This window comes from Melozone crissalis, unplaced genomic scaffold (genome assembly GCF_028551555.1).
Source record: "Melozone crissalis strain CALT ecotype California unplaced genomic scaffold, PUWL_Pcris_2 ptg000007l_1, whole genome shotgun sequence".
NCBI classification, from domain to species: Eukaryota; Metazoa; Chordata; class Aves; order Passeriformes; family Passerellidae; genus Melozone; species Melozone crissalis.
The window spans coordinates 4511229-4521259 of record NW_026535785.1 but is presented as its reverse complement, the minus strand read 5'-3'; the positions used below and the strand labels follow the sequence as shown (position 1 = coordinate 4521259).

At 44.7% G+C, this 10031-nt stretch overlaps 1 protein-coding gene across 1 annotated transcript; it reads right to left on the bottom strand.

The window, feature by feature from the left end:
• Positions 1–1881: 1881 nt before the first annotated feature.
• On the bottom strand, positions 1882–4655 carry SDR42E1 (short chain dehydrogenase/reductase family 42E, member 1). Its single transcript, XM_054269453.1, has 3 exons — positions 4596–4655; positions 4298–4399; positions 1882–3091 (listed from the first exon to the last, which is right to left on the bottom strand). Exons 2-3 carry the CDS (start codon positions 4363–4365, stop codon positions 1984–1986), a joined length of 1176 nt encoding a protein of 391 aa, XP_054125428.1. The 5' UTR covers positions 4366–4399; positions 4596–4655; the 3' UTR covers positions 1882–1983.
• Between the last annotated feature and the right edge of the window lie 5376 nt (positions 4656–10031).

Here is a 10031-nt window from a genome sequence, read left to right as displayed (position 1 = left end):
AAATTCCTCTGGGGCACAGGAGTTCAGTTCCCTATGTTAAAACCATTTTTTTTAGAAGACTTGACATGAAATACCAATGCTGTTTCTGTGCAACAGGCTTGTGCAATTTCTTCTACGTTTTGGTTTTGTCTTCTGCTGGCATTAGAATTTTGTAATCTATTTCTGATAACACTGTGTCAAAGCCAGAGAACTTAAAGGGGAAAAGAACAAAGTGGTTTCCACTTGAAAAAACAGAGCTGTTGGAAAGAGAGCATCAGCCCAGTGCTTTCATGAGGTCATGGATGTCTTTTTTCTGTTTTATTAAAAAGAAGATTTTTTCTTTCTGCAGATGATGTTGTATATTAATGACTCCTGGAGAGTGGCCCCTGTGCCATCAGCGCTCAGTTGGAGACACATAAGCTCTTTATAAGAGAGTGCAACACTCCTGCTACAGAAACAGCTTATTTGCTATTAGAGAGAGGAAAAAAAGTGAGTTCTCTCTTGAGCTGTCCCTCAAGCTAAGTATTAAATTTAGTTTCTTTCATGGTGTACTTACTGGTAGGGGAATGAGGGAGAAAAGTCAGATTTGAAGCATAAAAATACAAAAAGTTATCAATAGCGTGGGCTGGGTTTTGTTTTTAAGGTAAAATTATCAGGAACAGTAAAAAAATAATGCTGCCTTTAGTCACCATGAGCTGTAAAAATCTAAGCAGGGGTGGCTGTGGATTTCTAGCTTGGTTCCTCTCTTTAGGCCTCTTGTTTTCTGAGAATCCTTTAACAGTGCAATGGAACTGCTCTGCTTCTTATTCTTTACTTCCCCGTTTCGGTTGCAGCAGAGTTGAACAGAAGTATCTGGAAGTTACTCTTAATTTAAGATCAGTGTAGCTTCAGCTATTAAAATGGAAAGACTAAAGTTTAAAGAGGAGTTTTAAATTCTGGAAGGATTCTGCTTTTATCAAGGGGTACAGAAGCTGCAATGCTGATGAGTTAAGGGAAAACAACTTTGTGTTTAAAATTTGAGGTGAAGTTTCTCAGTTTATGTATTAAATTGGCAGATGGAATTGCATGGGACAGCTGTGACCTGTACTTTTAGTCTTATCTTCTAATCTTAAAATTCCACAAAATTATGAGTTTCCTTGTACCAAGTGTTTATCTTCCTATCACAAAGCTGAAATTCTATTTAGATGGTGTCAGGTGTTAAAGAAATATTATTAAAGGCTAAAAGTGTTTTATAAATCGTGGAACGTGAACGCAATCGCTCACCAAATGTCTTTGATGAATTATTTGTTTAACCATTCAATAATGCTGGGAAAAATCATAGGTTTTATTTATGCATGCACTTTCAGCTGGCTCATTCATTTTAAACAGGCATATTTTACTGTTAGAAAAATCTACAAATCTGTGGTGCTTCAAGCACTTTGTGGTAATTTAGATTAAGCATGGTACATTTTCCAGAAGTGTCATTAGATCTCAGAGTTAACTCAGGAAAGCACACCAGAATGTATTCATGTAAAAACCTCATTTATTTATTGTCTAGAAGTTTATCAGTTTATCTTGGTTAGGCATATATACATCCAATCTGGGAAGCAGAACTGGGGTTTGGAATGTCATCAAAGAATAAATTTATTCTCCTCTGGATCATGTAACACCAACTCTTTAGGAATAAAGGGCAGGGATCAGGAGTAAAATCCCATCAGGGAGGAAGAGTCAGCCTAAGGACATTTGTTTCATTCACTGTATTGTGCTGTTGTACCTGAGAGTAAAATGCTGTTTGCAGTAATACTGAGCTTCACTTGTTAGTGATCTGATCAATTTCACTTTGAAGAGAATGAATATATAAAAAATTGCAACTTTTTACTCAGCAGTTCCATTCCTTGGGGATAAAGCTGTTATTTACCTCAATCACACAAGTATGTATTTTTTAAAAAATCTTTTATTACCCGTCTGTCAAAACCAAGAGTAAGCAGAGAACACAACTAAATTCTGTCCTCAGCATTTCATCTTTCAGAGTGAAAATGTCGCTGCAGATGGAAGCCAGGAGACCAGCACAGCAATCAGCAGCACAAGCAGTCCTCCATCCCTAACCAGGTGCATCATGGTGTAATTTCTTGGCTTTGGTCCACATCCCTGGGCTCTAAACCACTCCACCACTTCATCCAAGTTGTACTGCTGGGGCTCATAGCCCAGCTCCTTCCTGGCCTTCTCCATGCTGAAGTAGTGTGTGACACCAGTTTTGTAAACCTCCGTGCGAGTGAGGAGGGGCTGGAAGTTATAAACGTGCCCCACAAGGAAATGAACTATTTCAGTAAGGAATGCAAAAAAATAGACAAGGGAGAGGGGAAGGCGCAGGGTTGGGAACTTGTAACCCAAGCCTTCCACCAGCGGTCGGAAAAATTCAAAGTTATTGACAGGCCTGCCATCAGAAATGAAATAGGCCTGGCCTGCAGCAATGTGCTGCTTGCTGGCTCTGAGGGCCTCGGAGGCAAGGACGTGAGCCTGGACCAGGTTGTCCACGTGTACAAACTCCACCAGACTCAGAGGGTCTCCATAGACAAATTTAAACAGTCCCCTTTCAATGTAGCTGACTATTCTGGGCAGGTGTCTCTGCTCCCCAGGCCCGTAGATCCCTGCTGGCCGCAGAGCACAGGTCCTCAGGACACCTCTCCCATTTCCCAGCCCGGCACCGTTTGCCTCCAGCACCTTCATTTCAGCTAAGGATTTCGTTCTGGAGTAGTGATCAGGGTGAAGGTGCAGAGGTAGGTAAGGCAGAGACTCATCCCCATTTTCTATAATCTGGCCTCCAAATATCACATTGTAGGTACTTGTATAAACCAGGCTGGGCACTCCCCTGCTCCTGCAGGCCTGGATGACATTTTCTGTTCCTTTCACGTTAACGTCTTCTATAAGTTTTCGGTTCAGCTGCTCCCTGCCAGACATTCCATAGGAAGCGATATGGAACACGCAGATTACATCTCTGAGAGCTTCTTCCACTTCTGACAGGCAACAGATATCCCCCTGCATGAACTTCATTCCCTCTGGCATGGTTTGAAGGGGCTTCACCACATCAAAGAGGATCACATCCACTCCCTTTTGATATATGGCACAACCTAAACTGAAACATGACAGAAACCATGAGTTAGGATATGGCACCATGGTGCATGAAACATCTCACCTGGAAGGGAGAGAAGACTATTAACTGTTTTTATGCTGATTATTTTTCTGGTGAGAGTCTTTTAAATGCTCAGCCCCCCACTACAGGGAAGATTCAGCTGTGATAGTTTAGGTACCAAACTGATTTCTCACATTCCATCAATACTCGGAGAAAAAGAAAAAAGAGACAGAACTGCTGTAAATGAAAATTCTGAAGAGATCAGCAACAGCAATTTTCAGACATGCAACTATTGCCAAATATTTTTTATAAAAAAAACGTTACTTGTTTTATCTTACTGCTTTTGTGCCATCCCAGTTCTGGCAAAACAACAGGTTGGTCTTTGCCATTGTGTTTGAAATTTACAGAGGAGCAGGAGAGATGCTTCTAAGCTGCTATGAATGCTTTGTCACATGTCTACATTTTACTCCAAGTCACAGGTATTGACACAAAGTGTAAATCTGGTGTTTCTCTTCCCCTTTCCTACATTTTTGTATGTCTATTGTGCTTTAAGGGTGTGAGAGTGGAGGGAAAAGCCAAGCAGAAGTCAGACAGGCATCTCCTGAGATTTTTTTCCTTCCCCTGACTTGAAATTTACTTTATTTTCTGGTTCTGACTGTGATCTCTCTCCCTCTGTGAGCAGTTATAGTCTAGGGCTCAAAATAGGATTTTTTCTTTACATGGGCTGCAGCAAGAGAAAATGGATTCCACTGATTTGTGCACCTTATTAACAACCCTAATCCTAAACCATCACTGTTCGTGAAAAATAATATATTCTTGAAAGTTCAGCTGAAGTTGTTAACCTACAGAGCTAAGCATACGTGTAACTATTTGCAGGTGAAAAGAAAACAAGTGTAGGCTTGTCCTTCAGAGCGGGCTGACGATGGTGATCCCACCCCTCTACAGAGGTGAGCACACAGGTAAATAAATGTCTGCCAAGGAGCTGCTGCCGGACAGTTGGAAAGGGGAAAAGAGCTTTACTTACAGCCTCTGGAAACAGAGTGACTGAGGTTGTTTAAAACTGAGACCCCGGGTGAACCAGAAGGTGGGAACACCTGGATCAGGTGTCTCAGGCCCACAGGTCTCCCTTTTACAGATGGATTTTGCTGCCTCCCCAGCAGCAACCTCTTATATTTACTCCTGTATGTAATAACTATTTAATGCACTAACCGGAAGCCAAAATAACCCCCTCCTCCAGTAATGAGGACTCTTTCCTTGGCAGCGTTTCCTTCTTCCATCCTCCTTCCTTTCGCACCGTGTGCTGGAACTGACCTACAAAACACACCCATTAAAACCAGTCCGCGTTTTACCATCGCCGCACATTCCCGTCCTTATTCACCGCTTTCGCTCACGCTTTAATTCCGGCCCTTCCCTGGGGGGCAGGAGGGGATTAAGGCCGGGACGGTTCCCAAGGGAGGGACGCTGTTCCCGATGCGGGAGCGCCGTGCCAGCCCCGGGCCCCCCGTACCTGCGGCGCTGCCGGCCCGGCCCGGCCCGGCCCGTCCCTGCCGATTCCCGGGGCGGTGCCGCTCCCGATCCTGGGAAATGGAGCCGGGCGGGGCGGGGCGGGGGCGGCCCGAGATGGCGGCGGGAGCTGGGGCTGTGTTGCCGTCAGCCTGTGCTGGGCTCGCCAGCCGTGCTGGTGTGGATTTCTGTGCCGGGCCCGTGATGCTGCTGCCCTCCCCGCACAGCCTCTGAGATGGGGGGCTCGGTGGTGAAATCAGAGCCTGTCCCGGCCCGGTGTTTGTACCGCAACCCCCGGGATCGATCCGGGCTGGAGCAGCCGTGGGAGAAGTGCTCGGGGGTGTTGGTGTCTGGGAGCTGGACCTGGTCCAGCCCTGATCTCCCCGTGGCCCTGGGCTGAAACCCCTGTGCCCCGGCCCTGATCCCTCCATTCCCTGGCTCTGATCCCCCCGTGCCCCGGCCCTGATCCTCCGTAACCTGGGATGATCCTCCCCATTCCCCGGACTGAATCCCTCATTTCCTGGCCCTGACCCTCCCATACCGCGGCCCTGATCCCCCTGTGTCGAACCCCCCATGCCTCGGGCTGATTGCCCCGTGTGGGCAGCAGGGAAGGGGGCGATTCTGCCCCTCTGCCCCGCTCAGGTGAGACCCCACCTGCAGAGCTGCCTCCAGCTGGGGGAACTGGGATTGTTCATGCTGGAAAAAAGAAGGCTCCAGGGTGATATTATTGTGGTCTTCCAGTAACTGAAGGGAGCTCAGAGAAATGATAGGGCAAGACTGTTTGCAGTATATGTAGTGACAGGACAAAGGGGAATGGCTTCACACTGAAAGAGTAGGGTTAAATCAGATATTAGGAAGAAATTCTTCCCTCTGAGGGTGGTGAGGCCCTGGCACGGCATGCCCAGAGATGCTCTGGCTGCCCCATCCCTGGCCTTGGAGCAACCTGGTTTAGTGGAAGGTGTCCCTGCCCATGGAAATACATGATCCTCAACGTCTCTTCCAACCCAAACCATCCTGAGATTCTCTCAGGAGATGCCTACAAGTGTCATCCCAGAGTGTGAAGCTCTGCAGAGGTCTGGGACACTTAAGAGGGGCTGAGGAGCCCTTGACTCTTGTCAATTTGGGTGGACATGAGAGTTTCTGTACTTGCTGCTAAACATTTCTTCATGGGAAGGGCTGTCAAGCATTGGAATGGGCTGCCCAGGGAAGTGCTGGAGTCACCAGCCCTGGAGGTGTTCCAGAAATCACTGGACATGGCAGTGCTATGGTTTAGTTGACGAGGTGGTGTTGGGTCAAAGGTTGGTCTTGAGTATCCTGGAGGTCTTCTCCAGCTTTAGTGAGTCTGTGATTCCCTGGTGCTGTGGAGGTACCACAGCTGAATGTCCAACCATGTGCCCTCACAGCATCTCCCTGGATCAAAGTGGCTGTCCCACTCCTGCTGTGTTTGTCATGAGCCTGGACCATGGAGCACACTCAGAGCAGTCTGCTGGGCCCTGTGCAGAGGTTGAGATGTTTTTGGCAGTGGGGAGACCCTGCCCAGCACTGCCTGGCTGCAGCAGAACTGCCCCTGAGTTCACATCAGCAGTCCCAACTGTCTGTGAGAGAGAGCTGTAATAGGAAAACAATGAAGAATTACATGATCAAAGTCTGGCTTGTATTCCATTGTATTCCATTTTTCATTTGCAGAACTGAGCCACTTGGGGAATGCCAGAGAGTGGATTCAGTGTCAGAGCTACTTAAAACTCTGCAAAACTCCTTTCTGTTTTGCAAACCTTGTCAGAAGTAGATGCAGTAGGCTCTGTTGTATTTTTGATGGATGGCTGGCAAGAGTTAGAACTAAGCAGATTCTAAGAATTCTGCAAGTACTAAAATATTTTTTTCTTTAGGAATGATTTCTTGCTGGTGAACCTCTGGGGCTCTTAAATAGAAATTTCAAGATGGAGCTGGTGCTCTACCTGGTTATACAGAGCTGCTGCACCTGTGGAGATGTGCAGAGTGTCTGGTGTGGAGGGCATCCCTCAGTCACAGCTGATTTCTCTGTGTCCTGTCTATAGCAGGAGAGTGGATTTGAAACAGCCTTGAGGCATCCCTAAGATACCATCCAGACACATAATCAATGGTGTGTTCACAGAGGTATAAGAATTCTAGCTCACAAGCAGAAAAATCCCTTCCTTATTCCTAAATACGAAACATAAGGATTCTATATGGCTGCACATGCCTTCAGGATTTATGCATAATCTTGATGAAGGTTTTGAGAATATTTCCCCAAGTGTTTAATCACCTGCAAAGTCCAAAAGAGCCCTGAACTTTCCCTGAGATCTGTGGGCACAAAGTTTTTTTTTATCTTTGAGTCTTACTGAGATTAGGGCAGTTGGTGGTTCTATTTTGATCAAAGAAACTGTGTTTGAATGGAATACTGAAGGATGACAGAATATCTGAGGCTGGAAGGATATTACCCTGTTGAACCCCTGCACAAAGCATTTCCAGCCAGAGGGTTCCATGGGTTTGTGTTGGCATTGAATACCTCCAAGGATGGAAACTCGATGTTCAGCCACTTTCTCCTCACATCTCCCAGAACCTGGTGCTCTCAGAGCAGTGGCCTCACCCTCTGTGTTTGTGAGCAAAGCCCTCTGTTTGAACAGGCAGCTGTTCACCTCCGGGTGACGTCTGTCCCCTGGACTTTGTGCTGTGTCCATCCAGGACAATTTGCAGGACTGACACCCTTCTCCGTACTTTCTGCTTTATCTTGCTCTCTGTATGTCATCCACAGAGAGTGAATTGTGACAGGGTATCTCAGAATTATGGATATTGTGACTATAATAAGGCTGTGGTTTAGATACTGTAAAGATGTTGCTCTTAAGCCACTATCAGTTTTATTTCTCATCATAGTGAGCTGTCCTTTTTTGGCTTCAGAGAACAGTGAGGAAGATTCATTCCTTCAAAATGGTGACATCTGTGAAAGCTGTGGGTAAATATTGTCCTCCTTTGACATTGACACATCTGGTGTTAAGACATGACACTCTCAGATCTCAGTTTTGCACAACCCATTTATTACTGGTTTTTCATTTCCTGTGAGACTCTGCCTTTCCTAAGGTTTTATGGACTTTCTGAATTTATCATAAATTCTGTTTTGCCATCAAATGAACAGACTTCCAGTTTTAGTTTATACATAATACTGAGATCGTGTCCTTCTTTAAAAAACCCTGTAAACCTTTCCCTTTAAAGATCCAGGTTTTTGGAGCATGCCTTGCATGTATCTCAGCATGCAGGGAATGAGACTGCTTGAAGAGATTGCATTGATACCTTGAATTGCACGTTAGGGCAAAATGTGTCAGGATAGAAGGATTTGCAGTGTAACTGGGCATTATCTGCAGTGAACCTGAAATGGGCTGCAAAGGAACCCTTGAATCAGCTAAATAAGCAGCTGCTGTAAGCAGTGCAAGTTAGTAAGAACCAGCAATTAAATAATTAATTATTCTTTCATGGTAGGTTAGTTCATCTGGTTCCCTTTGCAATTTAAAATACTTTGCTAGTAAAATTATTTTTGTCATCAAAATACAAAGTGTGCCAGCAGTACTATTTCAGGAAGCAAGGCAATATTTCATCTGGGAAAATAAACCTTAGCTTACTGTTTTCTTACTATTTGATTGATTTCTTTTAGATATTACTTAATTGTGATTTTTTTTTAATTGAACAATGCAATGAGAGAAGAGAACAAGATTTAAAACTAGGTAGAACCAACCATGCTTATGGCCTTATTAAAACATATAAAACCAATTGGTTAAAATAGTACTGAAGAGGTGAAAACAGAACATACATTGTGAGGGAAATTAGAATTGTAATATTCAAAATTAGATTTAAACTTTCAGTCTAGATGAGACTGGAATATGTTTCAAGGGGGGAAAGTGTTCTGGATAAAAATGTTGGTCTGAGTTTTCATCTTGGCTCTGGCAGAGGTTTCCTTAGTGACCTTCAGAGTATTGATTTGTGTTCTGTGACAAAGGTATCATTGAACTTTCTCCCTGCCTGAGGTTATGGTTGTGTTGGTTTTGTTTGTGTTTCTGATGCTCAGATGGGAGCTGCTGTAGAAATAAACCAGAAAATCAGATTTATGGAGCTCCAAGAGCTCAGAGAAGTGTGCAAGTAACACCCTTTGAAAATGTCACCACTGACTTCTTAGGGCAGCTGTTGACTGTACAGTGTCGCTTGTGGAATGCCATACATCTGGTGATGTGTGTGGAGATGACCATCCAAAGTGCTTCTAGCTGCTTTTTCCTGTGAGTTACAGTAATGGAAAAACTATTTTTTCCACACTGAGAAAGGAAAAGGATTTCAGGATTAATTGTATTTTCTGCTTAGTGAACACCATTCACTGAATTGCTCATCCAAGCAGTTGCTTTATATCATTTTCCTAATCTAATTCTGCTTTAGGAGATATGACTTTATAAACATTTTAGTCCTGACTAGAAGGAGGTGCAGGGAGTAGTGGATTCCTTATCAAAGTGAGAATTCACAAAATGGAAAGAAGCCTCTACTTGACAGTCTTGTAAAGGGTCAGACTGCTTGCGGAGTATTTTGAGATCCTTGGATGAAGGAAGATTTTTATGTTTGTTATGTAATTCTTTCTGTACTGTCAAAAGAAAAATAAATCTCCATTTTACTAGAGTTTTGGGATCATCTTGAGTGTGGATGTGGATTTTAGGGTGCATGTTAACCTGTAGCTAAAAAGTTCCTTTCCATCCATGTCCAGAAGCAAGATCCAGTGAATAGCCATGGAGGGAGGAGGATGTGATGCTGTCCCTGCTCACAGGGTTCTGTCCCTGCTCGTTTGCTCGAGGCAGCTCTGCTCAAGGCTGTGCAGGAGGGAACCTTCCACCCCCCCTTGCCCAGGAGCAGCTGGCAATGGGGTGTAGGAGGGTGCAGTCAGCTTCAGAAGGGACAAACTGCTCAAACTTTGGCTGTTTCACCCCAAAAGAACAGGTTGGGCAGAAACACCAAGCAGCTGCCATTAAACCAATTACTTTAAGTGTCTGGGTGGTTCCTTTTGCAGTTCCATACTCAGATAACACCTGTGCCCTGGGAGAGGGAGCTGTTGTAGCACTGACAGCATTAATGTCACTGTTGAATTTGATGTCAGGGCTCAGTTCCAGTGAGGTATTTCACACAAGATGTGCCCTGTGTGGTGTAAACAACAGGCTGGCACAGGGCACAACAATTCCTTCACAGGGCACCACAATTTAGGCTCAGTAGTCATGCCTTGGCTGACCTGGATTTTCTGGGTGGGTTGCACTGTGGTCATCCTCACTGAGTTAGTTATGAAGAAATCATTACTATAACAGACACTGAAAATGCTTTGAATTCTCTTGGTGAAGATTCTTAGGGAACAAGCTTGATTCTGAGGTGTCCATTCAGCAGTAGGAAGTGATGCATACTTTCTGTG

Bases quoted from the DNA above. Each gene is read 5' to 3' on its own strand.
- SDR42E1 (XM_054269453.1), bottom strand. From the start codon at position 4,365: ATGGAAGAAGGAAACGCTGCCAAGGAAAGAGTCCTCATTACTGGAGGA. The intron at 3,092-4,297 runs GTTAGTGCATTA...GTCATGTTTCAG, and splicing joins GGGGGTTATTTTGGCTTCCG to TTTAGGTTGTGCCATATATC.